This window comes from Mandrillus leucophaeus, unplaced genomic scaffold (assembly GCF_000951045.1).
Source record: "Mandrillus leucophaeus isolate KB7577 unplaced genomic scaffold, Mleu.le_1.0 Scaffold3, whole genome shotgun sequence".
NCBI lineage: Eukaryota > Metazoa > Chordata > Mammalia > Primates > Cercopithecidae > Mandrillus > Mandrillus leucophaeus.
Genome location: NW_012103142.1, coordinates 15,597,923 through 15,618,794, shown reverse-complemented (window position 1 = coordinate 15,618,794; position 20,872 = coordinate 15,597,923). Strand labels below are relative to the sequence as shown.

Here is a 20,872-nt window from a genome sequence, read left to right as displayed (position 1 = left end):
ATAAACTTTCATCTTACCAAAATGGAGAAGGGTAGAATAATTTCCTGACACGTAAGAAGGGAAACATGGCAAACAGGCTAGGAAACAAAATCTGGAAAGAAAAGTCAAGGATAGGAATGTCTAGAAAAAAGACTAAACCAAAATAATTATTTTACAAAACAGGAAAAAAGAACAGCTGTAGAATGAATAAAACCATTTCAATGTTTGGCATATAACTATTTGCAGGTTACCTAACTTACACAAGATGTGTATTAGATTTGAGGTTTATTCCTTTGTCTTTCAAAGGGAAAAATTAATATTAGTATTAATTTCAATATGCATTAAGCTAGAAAGTCCTGTTTTATTACTCACTGAACACCAAGACAGCTTCCAAAAGGATGGCTTAGTGCTTTAAGAGGCCAGAGTAATAAATCAGCATGTTACACCTCATAATGTAGTTATAACTAAAATTAAATCAACTTTTAGTCTTTAGCCCACGATAGAAATTACGATGAAAATCAATTTTAATTCTATGGTATCAAAGAAGAAAAATATGTTAAATATTACTTTAAAATATCTCACTATAAAAATATGACTCAATAGTATCTTTAAAATATTTCATACACAAATAAAAATTCACTAATGCCTTATATGATACTTATAAGTCTTTAATATGGCATGATCAAGGAAACTACTAGAAACCAATTTTTTTTTAATTCTAGTTTAGATATAGGCTGATTTTTTATAGTATATGCTACTCAACAGGTACCTACTAGAAAAATTCCACTATAAATTATTTCCAGAAGAAATGAGTAAATATTGGAAAAGAAATTTTTTAAAAATAGATCAACTATCAAATAAACCAGAAGAAAAAGAAATGTCTTTCCTTATTCAACAATGAATGCTACCGTCAAATAATACGTTTCTTTAAAATTGCTTTTTTTTTGGTTTGTTTTTGAGACAGGGTCTCACTTTATCATGCAGGCTGGAAGGCAACGGCATGATCGAGGCTCACTACAACCTCCAACTCTCAGCCTCAAGTAATCCTCTCACCTCAGCCTCCCTCCCTAGTAGCTGGGACTACAGGGGTGCGCCATCATGCCCTTTTTTTTTTTTTTTTTTTTTTTCTGTAGAGACACGGTCTCACTATGTTACCCAGGCTAGTGTCACTATGTTGCCCAGGCTAGTCTCTAACTCCTGGACACAAGCAATCTTCCTGCTTTGGCCTCCTAAAGTGCTGTGATCACAGGCATAAAATTGCCTTTTAATCATAGAAAATCTTACCACAGAAAAACCACCAAAAGATAAAAATACTACACTGTAAGGAAACTTCATCAGTTGGGCTTTCTTAACATAATAGCCATCTTACTATAAAATTTTCTATCTTATATTTTAAAACTAAGTTGAAGATAATTTTATTTTACAGATAACGTATGATTTTAGAAATACGTGGACCACACAAGCTTTACTATTAATTAGTAGTGGTACTGAGATTTCCCTTAAACCAATTTGAGGAAGTGTTTGTAATAGAGAAAAAAAAATTGTAAGCATAGTTTTTAACAGCCCTGATATTTACAAAACTACATGATCTATGATAATATATATGAAGAAACTAAAAAGTTATGTCGTGTCATTAAAAAAAGAGAAAATCTGAGTGTTCTGGATATGTCTTTCTTACATGTACAAAAGTCAGAGTCTGTATTTATATACATAGTTTATATATATACATAAATGTTTACATATGACTTTACAAATAAGAAAATCGTATCTGAGAATAGAGTCAGGGATTTATATCCTTTATAGATTAGAACAAAAACAAAATGGGATGGGTTTAATTAACAATGGAGGAGGCAGGAAAGAAGGAAAATAACATTTGTAATAACTTCCATGTCAGGTACTCCAGTAGACATATACATGTACTAAATCGTTCCATTGTTAGTTAAGGGAAAAAACATTAGGAAACTTTCTATCAGCAATCAACTAATAAATAAAACCCCTTTTGTTAACAGCAAAGTCAGTGCACTTTCTATTATTTCACCTCAAATTATTATGGTACACAATAATGAAATTTTCAATACGTTTTTCATGTATGTTTTCAACTTTCTAAAACATATTAAAAAGGCTAGATTCACACATTATATTTGAGGCTGTATTTCAGCCAAAATACTTTTCTTAAAGTATTAACATCACAGAAGAGACAGAACACTTTTATATTACTAATACTAGGAATATATGATAGTCTAACTTAAAAAGGTAGCAGGAATCTCTGATTTAATGTTTAGGACATACGCTATTTACTTCCATCAATTATGCCTTTTATCTTAGCATGCAACTGTGCCTAAAACACTACTGAGGATATAAAACTTGCTCAGTAAATAATCTGATACTTAACATGAACTAAATTCCCAACATTTGTATTTTCTGAACATTACAGGGCCTAAGTGTAGTACACCAAAGGTAGTACAATTAAGTGGAAGAATAAAGAAGAGCAGCCTGAAAGTAGCTGTTAGTTTTCTGACTTGGCTAAGTCTCAGCATCTCTAGATTACTTCCTTATTTATCTGAAGAAAAGAAGAAATCAGAAATAAGATGTTTTCACACCCTGTTCTACAAAGTCTCTGTTTACTATATGGGGAGTAAATAACAGCTATGTATAAAAGATAGAAATAGGGCCCCCCAAACCAAGTAAAAACAGAACTTTCCAATCATCAATAGTTTGAAATTATTACACATATTATTTTTACATGGCAGTGTGTTGTGACTCTATATAGAAAAAGTTTTGAAAAAAAGAGAATGTTGTAATTTACCTAAATTAAAAAAAAAATTCCATTACCTTGATGTAAACTAAATAAAACATTCAAGATGAATACAAAGCAACAGATGCAGATTCCAGATGTTACTCCTTCAATTCCCAAAGGGACTCCATCAACATTTAAAGACTTGTGTGATAAAGATCCCACAAATTTGTGAAAATTAAAAATACAGTTGCAATAATTTATTTCCAGAGTTAAAATTGGGCAAATAATCTGCTTTTCTTCAACTATAACTTATGAAACACATTTCTAGCTATATTTTAAATCAAATAGAAAACAATATGAACTGATCAAATTCTATTTACTGATAAGCTCAATAAAAAAGAGTAAGATTTTTTAAAACATGAGGATTCTTTTTCTGTTTATTGAACAATTAATAAGGATAATTTTCACCATATAAAACATACTGAATAAATTTCAATGAATTTCTCTAAAATACAATAAACATTTCAATTCCCAGAAATTAGTAGTAAATATAGCTTCATCCATAGCAAGCGGGATCCAACTATACGACAGAAGGATCTATAAAATATTCAAATAAGAAGACTGAAAGGAGGCCACACTTTAAGTTAGAAACTTTGCATTTGCAAACTGAAAGAGGGAAGAATAAGGTCATCTGAAAAAACTTGAAATGTAATAGCATATTTTATAATAAGGTAATAAAAAACATCTAAGTGTAACTGGCCTTGAAGTTTAAACGTAAACATGAAATGTTAACAATGAAGCTAGAAAAAATAAAACATTAAGATTTCTTAAAAATACCAGCGTAAAATGAAAATTTAGAGTTCTCCTTTGATGTATGGATAGTGCATATTTAATGTCTGTAGCTTACTTTGTTTAGACATAAAATAGGGGGAAAAAAGCATCTGTTTCCTAGAGTTAAACTAAGAACATACCTGAGAAAGTGCTTTGAAAAAGTTAAAAAAACAAAATACAAATGCAAAGCACTATACAAAATATTAAAAATTACCAGAAAGTAATGAAGACACAATGCTTTTAATAATGAAAACTATCAAGACTTCTCTGTTTCAAGTTTTCCATTTTACAAATAATAATAGGTGTTTTTTAAAAAGGAAGAAGTACAGACTAGACAAAGATATCATTAAGCTGAAAAATCAGTCCTAAAGCTTAAAAAAAATTGGCAAAAGGGTTATTAGAAAAAGTATATTTTCCTATACTGGAAACAAAAGTATCTCTAGATTAAGAGGAGAAATTTAAAGTCCCATGAAATATAATCTAATGCTGGCACTGAAAGTCTACGTCATCTCATTTCTAAACTTTTAAAACTAAAGTGTATTCATATCTAGGTTGGGTAGCACAGTCATTCCACTATAAAGAGGGAGTAATAGATGGGTCACCTTTTAATATCTATTTCAGTCCTCTGATTAGTAAGAAACCATAAAGTCTGATCAGTAAGGACCATAAAAATTTTACTTATCTTCTTTTACTATTTCTACTTTGGCTACTAAATTTTAAACAAATTTTAACTGTGTAATTTCAACTTTATCCACACAAAAACTGCATATGTATATCTCTTAAAGAGTTTCTTTGACAATTTTTTTTTTTAATGCACCACTGCTGTCCATGCTGACTTACCTGTTTCTTTGGAGGTCCTTACTATAAGTGAATCAAGGTCTACTGATTTTGGTCTAAGGGGCAACTGTTCAGAATCTAGCTTTGGTTTTGATACGGGCTCAGTTTCAAACTTTGATGCAATAGTAGAAACTTCCCCATTAATCCTGAAACAAGAAAAAAACATGCAAAAATCACTAGTAAGAAACATGACTTTTTAAAAATTGTGATTTAATGACATTAAAGATTTTATGGCCTAATAGTGATTACTTTCTGTTCTGTAAAACCATTTCCATAAACGTAAAACTCTGTCCTAAGGCTGATTACAATGAAATTAAAAATGTGAGAACAGTTTAGTAAGTGTGGAAAATTATTATAAACATAAAATTAACATTCAACAGATATTAGTACACAGAAAATACAAAAAATAATACTTAAAAATTAAACTCCAACAATAGAAGGACGACTCTAGAAGGTAGGCAACAGTGAGAGCTAAATCAAAATGTACAGAATGCTTTTGTATTTTTTTTTTATTATTTTAGATTATTTTTTATTTCAACAGGTTTTTGAGAAACAGGTGGTGTTTGGTTACATAAATAAGTTCTTTAGTGGTTATTTCTAAGATTTTGGTGCATCCACCACCCGAGCAGCGCACACTGTACCCAATGTGTAGTCTTTTATTCTTCACTCCCCTCCTACCCTTTCCCCTCAAGTCTCCAAAGTCCAATGTATCATTCTTATGCTTTTGCATCCTCATAGCTTAGCTCCCGCACATTAGGGAGAACGTACAATGTTTTATTTTACCATTCCTGAGTTCACTTAGAATAAGAGTCTCCAATTCCATCCAGGTTGCTGTGAATGCCATTTTTTTCATTCTTTTTTATGGCTGAGTAGTATTCCATAGTATATATATATACACACACCACAATTTCTTTATTCACTCATTGATTCATGGGCATCTGGGCTGGTTCCTTGCAATTGCGAATTGTGCTGCTATAAACACGCATGTGCAAGTTACCTTTTTCGTATAATGGTTTCCTCTGGGTAGATACCCAGTAGTGGGATTGCTGGATCAGATGGTAGATCTGCTTTTAGTTCTTTAAGGAATTTCCACACTGTTTTCCATGGTGGTTCTATTAGTTTACATTGCCACCAGCAGTGTAGAAGTGTTCCCTTTTCATCACATCCATGCTAACATCTATTATTTTTTGATTATGGCCATTCTTGCAGGAGTGAGGTGGTATTACATTGCCGTTTTGATTTGCATTCCTGATAATTAGTGATTTTGATCATTTTTCCTATGTTTGTTGGCCATTTGTATATCTTCTTTTGAGAATTATCTATTTATGTCCTTAGTCCAGTTTCTGACGGGATTGTTTATTTCTTTCTTGCTTTTAAAGTTTATTGGTGATGTTTTTAAAAAGGGCTGTGGCAGGAGACTAAATGGGCTGCCACTCCTTGACTACTGCTGCATCTTGGTGATCAGCTCTTGCAGAGATGTGGTAAGAAGAGACACCACTGGGTCCTTTCACTGTCCTGGGTGGCTGAGGCCCACTGCACCTTGGAGTCCTCCTTTGAAAGAGGAAATTTTTTGAGGATTATCAACCAGGCCAACTTTATTCCAGAGAGCCATCTCTGCAGCCTCGACCTCAACAGTCCCAAACTCCACGACACCAGTACCTGCCTTCTTACTGAAAAGCACCAGGTTGAGAATTCCACCATACTTTTGCAAAAGTAGCTGCCTTCTGACTCATCCTTCTTGCACTTCCATTTCAGTTTTAGTTTGGGTTTCCTTTGTTTTCAGTATTTTCTGACTTTTAATCTCAAGTCAAGTTCCTGGTACATCTGCTCCTGGATCATCATCTGCTGTTCCTCCAGTTGCCAGGAACACTCTTCAGTAAGATGTTCAATCTCCTACTCAAGTGTCCTGGTGCTCTAGCTTTCCTCCACCTTCTCACTCACTTGGGCCTGGGACGCCAGGTCACGCTTACCTTTTAGTATTCTCTCATCAAGCCTCTGGGTCCTCTATGCTATCTGCTTCTTGGCTTTTCTAAGCTCATCATATGCAGCCCTGGCTGCAGCAAGGCCTGAGAAAGCTAGTGGAGGTGATCACAACTGTGATCACAGGTAATCACAGCTGCTCTGTGATTATCCAACTTTTGTCTGGGTGGCAGGAGAGGGCCTTCTGCCTCTACGCCTCCTTCACCTCTTTGTCTGCTGCTTTCTCCATGATGCCTAGCAGCACGAACAAGTCCATCTCTAAGAGCCACTGGTTTGCCATGGTTCCAGCCTTGACTGGATTTGTACTATAATTCCCAAGTGTTTTAAGCATGCACAAGGACTGCTGACACAGCCAACAGAATACTGCTTAGCATCCTGGGAATTTACTGATGTATTTTAATAACCAAAGCTGCAATCAAATTCCCAGAATCTGCCTGTGATCTTTGTTTACATATCCAGCTCTCAACATGTTTATATTCTTCTTGGACGTTATTTACAACATTAAAATAAACTTTAACTTTTCAAAAAGGTAAAAGGTAAGTGTTGGTGAGCATCTTAAGAAAAGGGAACCCTTGCACACTGTTGGTAGGAATGTAAATTCCTACAGCCATTATGGAAAACAGTACAAAGGTCCCTCAAGAAATTAAAAAAAGAATCATCATATGATCTAGCAATTCCATTACTGGGTACGTATCCAAAGGAAATAAAATCAATATGTCAAAGAAATATCTGCATTCCCATGTTTGCTGCAGCACTATTCACAACAGCCAAAATATGGAAGCAACCTAAAGTATCAATGGATGAATGAATAAAGAAAATGTGGCATATACACACCAGGAATACCACTCAGCCACAAAGAAAGAAAGCAAGCCTGCCATTTGCGACAATATCAACGAATCTGGAGGATGTTAAGTCAAGTAAGCTAGGCACAGAAAGACAAATACCACATGTTCTCCACTCAAATGCGAAGTCTAAAAAAGTGGATCCCATAGAAATAGAGAGTAGAATGGTGATTACCAGAGTCTGAAGTGGTTGTGAGTTGGAGGGGAGTGGGAAGATGTGGTCAAGGAATACATATTTACAGTTAGATAGAGGGAATAAGTTTAAGAAATCCATTGTACATTATAGTGACTGTACTTAATGCTGATGTACTGCATTCTTGAAACAAGATAAGAGTGAATGTTAAGTGTTCTCATCACAAAAATGATAACTATGTGAGGTTATCACATAGTTACTGAAGCCATTCCACAATGTATTACATATATGCTTTAAAACATCGTGTTGTAAACAATAAATACATACAATTGTATATGTCAATTTTAAAAATAAATATAATTGAAAAATAAGAAAAAACTTACCTGGAGATTTAGAAAGGCAATGGAGCCACTAAGGTCAAAGGTGAGTAAATCAATAAGCTAATTTAAAATTAGGTAAAACATACTTGGCTATAGGAGGTGGTGGAGGAACTGGTTTTTCAGGTCGCTTTGGGTACATTGTTCCAGAAGATCTCAATAAATTATTGGCTTTGGTAGGTGGAGTAGGTTTCTTGGGTGGGACTTGTGGAGCTGCTGGTTTAGAAGGTTTCTGTTCCAGTGTTGATTTTTCATCTAAGATTAAAAATATTTCACAAGTTATTGACAATCAAAATTATTTAGGTTTTTCTATTCCTAAAAGTTTGTATCAGTCTGGAAAAGTGTGACAGAGGCAGACATAAACTTTCATTCTCTATATTTGTATACGTGTGCACTGTTTTAAAGTTATATTTTAATTTAATAAGCCTAAATAGCTTTTTAAAAATGTTTACTATGGTAGAGAGGAAAACCACTAATAAGCTTCAGATTAGTAGATAATGCCTGCTTTTTATTATGTTCCCAGGAAGTTTTGCTTTTAAGTGTAGTAGTCTATCTCAAATACAAACACATGATTTTACTCTAACCAGAAAATTATCTAGATTTAAATCCAGATTATTTTCTGAAACTGAAATATAGAGAACTGAAAACAAGTAGAAACTCGAGTGCTATATAACGTTCAAATTTAAAAAGCATGACGGTGAAGGAAAAAAAATCAAATGTTAAGAGAAACTAGGGCGAGACTGCTTAGCCACAGATGAGAGAATTACAGGCTTGTATTTGCAATTCTTACTACTGTACTAAGAATTTTATTAATACCATTTCACTTAATAATGCAACGAAATGGGTATTCCCATTTGAAATAGAAGAAAATAAGCTGGAAAAAAACAATTTTGACAATTTTATACTATGTCAATAAAGACAATTTTATCACCAAAAAGGCAACAAGTACTCTTTTACTACACATGACACACCTGCTTCCTGATCTTCCAGGTGCTCACAATAGGTATTAAAATTGACACATGTGTATAAGACAGTCATAATACAGCAGTCAGCTAAAACGTGTCATAAGACATATATACAAAAATAAGAATCTCCTAAGCACCATACTGAATAATTTTCAAAATGTACTTGGTCTCTGAAAAAAATGTCTATCACAAGACCACAAACAATTCTGTTAAGATTTCATATCAGCCAGAAACTGGTGATTATAAAACCTGAACATCGCAGCACACAGATAAACCTCTCCCTAAAAATTACAAATTTTATTTCACAATGAATACAAAATACTATTTTCTCCTTTTACCACTTATTTAATACATTGAATCACATGAAAATATAGTTTAGTCTATTAAAATTCTGGTCATCATTTGGTACAAAAATCTATTTCTATATGGCCTCAAGATATAACAATGCAGTATATAATTATACCATCAGAAATTTTTAAAAAACGAAACTCTCCAGTTGAAATAAATAATGAAATAAAACTATTTGTAGTTGTAAAAACCAGACAAACTTAAATTTCTAGAAATTAGGAAAAATGTTTTATACATAATACCACGAATAATGGTCAAAGGAGAGAAATTAAAGAGAAGTTCACTGATTGAACATATTTCTTTTAACAGATACACAAATAACAGCTTGAAATTCTGTAGTGTTAGTCTAAAAAAAACAATACGTGGAAATCAAAAGGTAACAAAAATACGACTCATCATTCCTGGTTATGTAAACATAACTAAATCAACTATAATGTACTGACTTATTATATAACTACTATAAGATGGCAACATATTTATGTACTAGATTTTATTTTTTTAGTTAAGGTGACATTTACATAAAATTAAAAATTCTAAAATGAACAATTCAGTGCCATTTAGTATATTCACGATATTATGCAACCAACACCTTTATCTACTTCTAAAACATTTCCAGCACCCCAAAAGATAACCCTTTCCTGATTAATCAGTTAACCTCTGGCAAACAGCAATCTGCCTTCTATCTTCTATGGATTTATCCATTTTGGATATCTCATACACATGGAATCATGCAATTATCTTTGTGTCTGGCTTCTTTCACTTAGCCCAATGTTTTAGCAGTTTATCCTCTTCATACATATAGCAGTATTTCATTCCTTTTTGTGACTGAATAATACTCCATTATACATATACATACACATATATAAAACACAATCTGTTTATCCACTGAAGTATATCTGGATTCCTTCTACCTTCTGCCTACTGTAAACAGTGCTGCTATGAATATTTATGTACAATACATGAGTGTCTGTTTTCAATTTCTTGGATGTTTGGAACTGCTGGGTCATATGGTAATTCCATGTTTAATTTTCTGAAGAATCACCCAACTGCTTTTCATAGCAGCTAGAACATTTTCTACTTGCACCAGTAATGTATAAAAGTCCAGTTTCTCCATATCCTTGCAAACACTTATTATTTATTTTCCTTTCTTAAAAAAAATTTTAACCATCCCAGTGGGTGTGAAGTGGCCCTTGCTGTGGTCTTGATTTGCATTTCCCTAAAGACTAATGATGTTAAACATCTTGTCAAGTGCTTACTGACATGATTAATGATGTTAAATATCTTGTCAAGTGCTTATATAACAAGCACGCTTATAAACATGCTTGTTATAAAACAACAAAACTTATATATCTCCTCTAGATAAATATCTATTTCAGCCTGTGCTGCAGTTTTAAATAGGTTTGTCTTTTTGTTGTTAAGCTGTAACAGTCCTTTATATACTACAGATACTTGCAAATCTGGTAAGATTTCTCCCATTTTGTAGGTTGTCTTTTTTACTTTCTTAATGTTCTTTAACACACAGAAGTTTTTAATTTTGATAAAGTACAATTATTTTTTCTTTGGTTAAATATGCTTTTTGTGACATAGTCTAAAAAGAACAAAATACTTTTCTCTAGATTCACAACACTCTAAGACACCAAATGTGTGGGGATTTATTCCCACAACAACCAAGTATCTGTCACCAGCTGAGTGTCCTATAATTTAATTCAGTTCTGACACTATCTATCTGGGGTGAGCATCAGATTCCATAAGTTAAAGGCTCAGACCCACAAGATTGCTCCCACTTCAGATTCCAATCTGAAGTCCAGTCCTCTCGTACTTCTGATCAACTGCCTATAAACTGGGGATTCCCATGATCACTCCTCGGGTTTGATAACTTGTCAGAAGAGCTCACAGAACTCAGGAAGGCACTTTATTTACAGTTTATTATAAAGGATACAGCTCAGAACAGCCAAATGGAACACATGCAAAAGGCAAGGTATGCAGGAAGAGACGCAGAGTTTCCATAACTTCTCCAGGTGTACCACCTTCCCAGCCCCTCAATGTGTTCACCAACCCACGAGCTCTCTAAACTCGGGTGGTTTAGGGTTTTTAATGAAAGGTAATCAGTTGGTTGGTTCCCCTGGCAACAAGGCCCCTCCCCACCTTTAGGGGTATTACAGAAGTCTCCTCATTAATATAAACTCAGACATGGTTGAAAGATGCTAGTTATAAATAACAAAAGATGTTCCTCTCACCTTTATCACTCAGGAAATTTCAAGAGTTTTAGGAGCTATGGTGCCACAAACCAGGGACAAGTATCAAATATGCATTCCTTATCACAATATCTCACATATCTAAAAACCTATCGCCAAATCCAAGGCCATGAAGATTTACTCTTGTTTTCATCTAAGAGTTTTAACTCTTATATTTAAGGTCAATGATCCATTTTCAGTTACTTTTAGGTTACAGTGTGGGGTAGGGCTCCAACTTCATTCTTCTGAGAACATCCAGCTGTGAGTACAAGAATTTTAGTTCAGCTAAAAATTGGCCAAATCCAAGAAAAAATGTAGATTTAAGGAGGGGGAAAAAAAAAAAAGTTCTATGTTAGCTACCTGAATGACCAAGGAAGAATTACATAAGATACAGATATTAGGATAATTTAAGATACAGGCTGGGTACAGTGGCTCATGCCTTTAACCCCAAACACTTCGGGAGGCTGAGATGCGAGCATTGTTGAAGCCAGGAGTTCATGACAAGCCTGGGAAACAAATCAATACCCCCATCTCTATAAAAGAATAAAAAATTAAAAAATTAGCCAGGTATAGTGGCCATGTATCTTTAGTCCCAGCTACTCCAGAGGCCGACGTGAGAGAATCACCTGAGCCTAGGAGTTTGAGGTTGCAGTGGGCCATGATGACATCACTGCATTCCAGCCTCGGCAACAGAGTAAGACCCTATCTGTAAGAAAGAAAATGAAATACAGAAGAGTTATCTCAAGTATGTGATTTTTTTAACAAAAATGTTTAAAATGTATGCTAACAAAATACAAAAAAATAACCAAAATATGTCATTTTATTTGCTTCATAATACAGCAATACATTACCAACACTGTACGTAATAAGTTAACCCGTTTATTAATTTAGATGAGGGTTAATATCCTACTGCATTAACTGAAATGGAAAAATAAGTGATAATACAGGCACCAAAGCAAAAGTGATTCCAAGTGAATAAATACAATTTAAAAAATCAAATATTCTATTCTTTGTGATCACTTGGACATGCCTTAGAGAAAAAACAGTACTACCTATAAAGTAGTGAGTCTATTCTTAATTGAATCTATGTTCCTAACATTTTAGAAAATTTTAGGACAAAATATATTTATTCATATTTATCTCACTGAAGTTTAAACTGCAGTATAACATTTTCAGAAACATTAAGTATAAAGTTTGAGAAACTATTACCACATGAACACACCAGAGTAATCACCACATAGGCCAAGAACTGAACATGATCCATATCTCTGAAGTTACCCTTATCCTTCTTTCCAATCACTACCCCACTGCTCCTACCCAAAGCTGTCTTCTAACACCATAGATTATTTATGAATATTTTTAACTTTACGTCAATGAAATCCTAAGATTCATGTTGCTGTGTGTAGCTCTAGTTCATTTATTTGTTGCTACATGGTATCATGGTATATGAATATACCTCAACTCCTTTACCCATTCTTTTGCTGAAGAACATTTGTGCTGTTTCCAATGGCAACTTTGTTATAAATTTATAAACTTTGTTATAAATTGCAGTGAATGTGCAGATTGCTTTGGGTAGTATGGAAGTTTTAACAATATTGATTCTTCCAATCCTTAAAGATGGAATATTTTTCCATTTTTTTGTGCGTGTCTTCTTCAATTCCTTGCCTCAATGTTTTCTTTGCATATATCCAGGTTGGATTCCATAGTATTCTTGGTTTTGTGGCCTGATGCTTTTAATCACTTTTAGAAAATTGAAAACCAGTATATCTTCAAATACAGTTTCTGCTCCATTTGTTTCTCCTTCCTATCTGGTGCTCCAATTACATGTACATTAGACTTTCCCACTGTACAGTCATCCCTCTGTATATACAGAGGATTGGTGCCAAGACCCTCACGTATACCAAAAGCACACATACTCAAATCCGATGGTGAGCACCGTGGAACTTGCCTGCACAAAAGTTGGCTCTCCTCATATGCAGGTTTTGTATTCTCATGAATACTGTATTTTTATTCCCCATTAGGCCAAAAAAAAAGTCTGTGTATACGTGGACCCCACATAGTTCAAACTCACGTTGTTCAAGAGTCAACCATATTCTTTATGTATCTTAAGGTCTTTTCTGTATTTTCTATCTTTTTTTCTCCTTATGTTTCAGTTCAGATATCTTCTTTTAAAAATATACATGCATATACTAACATTTGTGTGTATATACTTACATATACTTATATAAGTAAACAAATTCATTTAAGCTTAGGTTGACTCATATTCATATATACTTATAAGGTTCTAGTTCTGCCAAAATTATCAACCCCATCTTTTATTACTTCTAACATATATTAAGCATAGTTACTTTAAAGCTTATATCTAGTATCTCTAATATCTAGATTCCCTAAAGGCCAGGTTCCATTGTCTGTTGTTCCTGGTTTCTAGCCATGTGTCATATCTACAAGTACGCCTAATTATTTCTGAATGAGTATAAGACACAAAAGATTTATAGGAAAACACAGAGATAATTTAAAACTCTAGATGATGTTTTCTTCTCTAGAGAATAAAGGTTTACTTTCATTCTTTCAGTAAGCTAAGGTAGGGATAGTAAAAATCCCAGGTCACCGTTCTCCCATCAAGAATTGAGATGATTAGAAGTTGAACTTCAGTGTTCTTCAGAGCTAGGTCTATTTCTATTTCATACTTCCTCCTACAGTAAATCCCTTTAGGGACTAAATCAAAACCTAGTTCACTAAGATACCTCCTCTTTCATGAGCTTTGAACTCTTAATTTTTGTCTCCTTCAACCCAAAAGTGTATTGAAAGGTCTTTTCATAGTCTAAGCTACCACTTTCAAGATTGGCAAATGCCCCAACAGGAAATATGAGCCCCAATGCAAGATTCACTTTACTGGGCTCTCCTCTTCCCCTCTATATTGATTTTATGATTCATTTTATTTGTAGCTCTCCTACTCCTAGCACATGACTCTGGCATATATATACACACACACACACACACTCTTCATATAACCATTCTACTTGTTCTCAGCAAGAGATCTGGTCCTCATTTATCACTGCCAGAAGAACATCCTACTTCAACTTTGACTTACATATACTCCCTTGGTTTTTATGATTCTGCTCTGTGATCATTCTCTGCCTATCTCTATAAGCACTCCCTGTCAGTCCTTCTTCAAGAGTTCCTGGTCATCAAACAACTTCTTAAATGTATATATTCTAAGAAAGCTCTCTTCCCATTCTTACTCTAAGCAATCTTCTTGGATAATCTTACCCATACCCATAAATTTCATACCTAACTTCCAGAACAGCATCTTCCAACTAAATGCTTAATACGAACTCTTAGCAAAAGTTCAGCCAATATGTCGTATCAAATCCCATGTCAAAAGCTGAATTCACATGTTTTCCTCCAGAAACTGTCTCTATTCCATACTTCCTATCTCATTTCCCCATGGTCATAATCATTAGTATCTCATGAGTCAACAAGATGTCAACATAGAACCTTAATTGCATTCCTGATGATAGATCCTAACCATATCTCAACGTCTTCAGCAGACAATGCAGTTGAGTCCTTCCAAATCAATCCTACTTTCATATGATTACACTGAGACAATCAGTACATAGTATTCTTCTTACAAGTCTCATTGGTCCAGAGGTAAATGTGCCCAAAAGTGGTCCAAAAAACTGAAAAGGACTTACATTCTATGGTTGGGGAGAGGTTTTCCTCTCTTTCCTGTCAAACGGACAAGAAATCATGTCGCCCTGATTGCCACTCTCAGCATTTTTGTGATCAAAAGAGGAGACAATCTGAAGATAAAGTGGACACTGAGGATGGCAGAATGGAAAGATGTAATTCAGGTCCGTAACAGAATCACTGAGTTGCAGGTCATATGACTCCTACTTCTAGACTTTCAATTATGTGAGATTTTTTTTTCCCTATTGTTTAAGTCAGTTTCAATAAGGACTGATTTTCTGTTCTTTGCTCTTGAAACATTTCAGCTTCTTTTCATCCATACCAACTTCCACTATCTACGTCACCATTATCTAGCTAAATACTACTGAAAGGAAGTTTCAGAAAAACAAATGTAAGCATGTCATAATCTGGAATCCTTCAGATTTTAAAGAATACTTCATATTACATAATAAGTACTGTATTAAGTATTCCCGATGTATTATATACCTATTGTGTAAGGCATTACAGAACCAATGGCAAATAAGGTACAGGTATCTATTCACACACCTTTTCCCTCATGGAGTTTAATCAAGTGCAGGGTAAAGAATATCTCAAAACAAACATCTAAACTAATATGTAACAGACAATAATGGGAAATACCTACTTTTAAATAGTGTTAAGGAAGCAAAATTTTAAGCTGGAATCTAAAAGATGAGAAAAATCTACCCATGAAAGATTCTGAGAGAAGTACAATTCCAGAGAAAGAAGGATGTCCCCTAAAAAATTATGTATTTAGGCAGAAAGTATGAACTGCAAACATGGAACTGCAAACACACAGAAAACAGTAAATGTAAATAAATCCAACCACTGACTGGGAATCAGAAGTATACAAATGGTGGCTGAAGACATGTGTCTACAATAATAGAATTCAGAAGGAAATGCTCCTAAAGCAGAAGTGAGCAGATTCACTGCTTCTACCAGTAAAAGTATAGAAACAGACTGGCCTTCAGCATCATTTTATGCTCTTTCTGTGGGTATGACTGTGTATGAGTGTAAAGAAGTGAGGAGGACATATAGATAAAAATTACCATTTAAGTGATTTTATAAGAAACAGCACCTTTGTTACCTTCTCCTCTACACATATTTATATGCCTCCCTACCTGCACTCCAAAATAATTATGAGTTCCTCCCTTTGTATCGTGAATTCCATATCAATGACATGATGAGTATCTTACTGAAAGATAAATACAAAAAAGGACATCTCAAAAAGCAGGATAACTTGTGCTTCAAAGTGGTGATATTATTACCATTCTGGGACACAGCCTGCCCAGATTTTAGGTACTTCTGGGAAAATGAAAACAACAGAGGGGCAGAAAACTGCTAAGCAGGTTTGAGAAAATCCACATGGTGGCCTGGGACAGAAAGTAGAAAGTGAGAATTTAATCTAAACATTTGGGAAAATATCCCATGAAATAATGGGGAGTCACTTAAGAGTCTGAAATAGAGGGGTGATCAGTTTCATGGTTTCTAAGTATTTCTTCCCCGCCCCCCAACCCACCCCCACCACAACAGAACAGAGCTTATCGAAGGATACCTCCCATGGAACTTAGGTTTTATCCTAAGATCATAAGATCTTAGGATCATAGGATAAAAACCATGAACAAAAATAAAAATGAAAAATACCTTATTTCCTTGTTGGAAGGCTTACGATGCTTCAAATTGATCCTAGCCATAGTTTGAAAATGCTCCCTGTCTCAACTATGGGAACAAGGGTAGAATTTTGATTTATGTTTATTGTTACTTAGTAAAACATAATTTAACAATATTTCATATTCAACCGGCTCTCTCTCAATGCACATGTCCAAAGGTCACTGGCAACACTGACATTTTTCTTATTCATGGTACCTGATCTATTAAAGGCATATCAGGTTTATGAGAACATTCTGAAAATACTTAAAATCATTTCCCTTGTTATGACTTGTCTTGTTTATCCTACATACCAAAAAATTCTCATATTTACCCTTAAACTCCAAAACCAACACTTTATATTAAGTTTTCAAGTCATTTCAGGTGAACAGTTCTTGTGAGATTTTTAAATGGAGGGAAAATGTCTTTTATATTTATTCACATATTTACTACTTCTGGCATTCTTCATTGCTTTGAGTAATACCAACTGCCAATCTAGTATTGTTTTCCTTCTATCAAAAATAATTTCTTTTAACATTTTCTGTCATATACTTCTACTGGCAATAAGTTCTCTGAGATTTTGTCTCAAAAGGTTTTAATTTTACCCCATTTCCAAAAGGTATTTTTGTTAGGTAGAAAACTACAGGTTGACAGTTATTTTCTTCCTGGCTTTAAACTTTTTGTCATAAATTTGCATCAAATTAAAATTTTCAGCCATTATTTCTTTCAATTTTTTTCATGTCCCCATTCTCTCACCTTTCCATTAGGTACCCCAATTACAGGTCAGTAAAACCGCTTCATATTGTCATTCAGGTAACCAATATTCTGTTCACTTTTTTTCTATACATTTTTAATGATTCTATTGTTATGTCTTCAAGTTCACTGACATTTTATTCTGCAGTTTCCAATCTACTGGACATTCAGTGTTTCTCATTTCAGATACTATATTCTTCTTTTCTAAAAGTTCAGTTTGGGTCTTTCTTATATTTTCCAGTTTTCACACTATTATGTTCACATTTTCTTCTACCTTTTTAAACACATGGGAAATGTTTATAGTAGCTGTTTTAATGTACTTGCCGTCTATCTTCGCCACCTCTGTCATTTCTTGCTCTTTTCTGCTGACCGATTTTTTTTCCCTGGTTGTGGATTGCTGTTTTCTTGCTCTTTCTATGCCTGGCAATCTTTAATCAGACAATGGACGTTGTGATTTTCACTCTCTTGAATACAAAATTTTATTATATGCTTTTAAGTTGTGCTGAATTTTATTCTGGAATTTGTGGGCCGTATTTCCAAGATAGAGGCAGAGAAGCCTTTAGTCTAAGGTGATATACTCTTTTATGAACTCTATCCAATGTGCTATATATTATGAGATCTGTCTACTCTGGCTCATGGAAAAATGAACTATTTGTGAGTTACAAAGAGTGCTTCACCTACTGCTTTCCAATGTTTATTTCTCCATTATGGAAGTTTCTTTTCATGCATGTGTAGATCAGTATTCAGGCAAAGCCTCACAGTAAGCTGTCTACAGATCTGAGCACTCTCTGTGCAGTTCCCACCACTCTGGCACTCTGCCCCACAAATTGTAGCTGCCCAGGCCTTCCTAAATACCTATCTCTGCATCCTCAACTCTGCAGGACATCAAGGTCTGTTTGGCTTCCTCCTTTCTGCTGCCTGTAAACTGCTTCTAGACAATAAGCTGTGGTAATTATAGGTCTCACTTCAGTGTCACAGTGACTTATACTGCCTGATGTCCAATATGTGAAAGCCACTGTTTCACATAATTTGTCCAATTTTCTAGTTGTCTAATTTCGAGTGTAAATTCGGTCCCTGTCATTCCACCATGGGCAGGACTTTGCATAGATAAATGTAATAAAAATGCATCATCCTCCAATTTTTTTCTTTTTCTTGAGACTGAGTCTCACTCTGTCGCCCAGGCTGGAGTGCAGTGGCATGATCTCTGCTCACTGCAAGCTCCGCAACGCGGGTTCACGCCATTCTCCTGCCTCAGCCTCCCAAGTAGCTGGGACTACAGGCGCCCACCACCACGCCCGGCTAGTTTTTTTTTTTGTATTTTTAGTAGAGACAGGGTTTCACCGTGTTAGCCAGGATAGTCTCGATCTCGTGACCTTGTGATCCACCCGCCTCGGCCTCCCAAAGTGCTGGGATTACAGGCGTGAGACATTGTGCCTGGCCTCCATTCTATTTATAAGAACAACTGACTGATTTTAGGGAAAAGGGGAAGTCACTATCTGAATTTTAACAAAACTGCTGCCTAACTGGTGACATGATTTTTTTTAATAGTAAAAAAAAAAAAAAGATAATAAAGCCAGCAATATACCTCTTACATGTGGTTCTACGTATCTTGGTAAGATGAGTTTTTCAGGTAGGACTGATATTACAAACAAGTACTAAAAACTGATCTAAGACTCCTACAAAACTAGTTCACAAAGAATTAATCTGAGACTAGTATTTTTATTAGGCATAAACTGTTTGTGCAACATATTTTTAAAATTCTTAAGAAAAAAGAATATAAAAAACTTCCATTTTGAAAGTAAAAAGAAAGATAAAGCTAGGAAAGTACATGACATATTCATGGACTAGAGAGAGAGTGCTACATTTAGTAAACAAAAAGGGTGGAATATGATATCAAAAATATAATCTGGGGGTCAGTTACTGGAGGGCCTTGAATTTAAACTTTTGATTTTTATCTGAAAACTGAAAGTATTTTCAACAAATGGTGTTGGATCAACTAGACATTCACATGCCAAAAAAAAAAAAAAAGAATCTAGACAATGACAACTTTCACAAAAATTAATTCAAAATGAATCACAAACCTAAATGTAAAACACAAAACTATAAAATTCCTAGAAATTACACAGGAGAAAATCCAGATGGCCTTGAGTATGGCAATGACTTTTCAGATACACCACCAAAGTCATGATCCATAAAAGAAATCACTGATAAGCTTCAAATTTAAAACTTCCGCTCTGTGAAGAAAACATGCCACAGACTGGGAGAAAATATTTGCAGAAGAAATCTAATAAAGGACTGCTATCCAAAATATACAAATAAAGAAACTGAAGGAAAAAAAAACCTGAAAAAATGAACAAAAGACCAGAACACTTTACCAAAGATACACAAATGACAATTAAGCATACGAGAAGATACTCAACATCATATATCATTATGGAATTGCAACTGAAAACAAAAGTAAAATACCACTACACACCTATTAGAAAGGCCAAAATCCAAAACACTGAAAATACCAAATGCTGGCTAGAATGTAGAACAGAAATTCTCACTGATTACTGGGGGGAGTACAAAATGGTTCAGCCATATTGGAAGAAGTTTGGCAGTTGCACCTATAAAACTCAATATACTCGTCACATTATCAGGTAATCCCTCTCCTTGGTATTTACCCAAATGAATTGAAAGTATGTCCGCACAAAGACCTACACACATTTATAGCAGCTCCCCTTATAATTGCCAAAACTTAGAAGCAATCAAGATGTCCCTCAGTAAGTGAGTGGATTAATAAACTGTGGAATATAAAGACATTGAAATACTACTTAATGCTAACAACAAATGCCTCCCAAGCCATGAAAACATATGGAGAAATTTTAAAAGCATATAATTAGGTGAAAGACGCCAGTTTGAAAAGGTTACATGCTGTATGAGTACAACTATATGACACTCTGGAAAAGGCAAAACTATGGAGTCATTAAAAAAATTAATGGTTGCCAAGGGTCGAAGGGAAAGACAGATGAATAGGTGAGTAAAGAAGGTTTTTAGGGTAGTAATGCTAATTCTGTATGATACTACAATGGTGGATACATTATACATTTGTCAAAACCCATAATAGGTACAGCACTAGGAGTGAACACTAAAGGAAACTATGGACTTTGAGTGATAAAGAAGTGTCAATGTAGGGAGGCTCACTGACTAACAAATACACCACTCTGGTACAGAATGTTAACGGTGGGAAGAATTGTGCCTGGGTGAAGAAAGGGAGTATACAGGAACTCTGTACTTCTGGCTCAATTTTGCTGTGAATCTAAAACTGCTCTAAAAAAAAACAGTTTCTCTAAAAAAATGATCCTGGGCCGGGTGCAGAGGCTCACAACTGTAATCCCAGCACTTTTAGCAGGCCAAGGTGGGCAGATCACGAGGTCAGGAGATCGAGACCAACCTGGCTAATATGGTGAAATCCCGTCTCTACTAAAAAATACAAAACATTAGCTGGGCGTTCGTGAT

The 20,872-nt window shown here is 34.6% G+C and overlaps 1 protein-coding gene across 1 annotated transcript in view; it reads right to left on the bottom strand.

Moving 5' to 3' along the window:
• The window catches only part of CD2AP (CD2-associated protein), a 165,150-nt gene that overhangs the window by 25,503 nt on the left and 118,775 nt on the right, over positions 1-20,872 (bottom strand). The window contains exons 12-13 of the mRNA XM_011986877.1: positions 7,806-7,971; positions 4,388-4,530 (exon numbers count right to left, since the gene is read on the bottom strand). Coding sequence (XP_011842267.1) covers positions 4,388-4,530; positions 7,806-7,971 — 309 coding nt within the window. The remainder of the gene's footprint in view (positions 1-4,387; positions 4,531-7,805; positions 7,972-20,872) is intronic.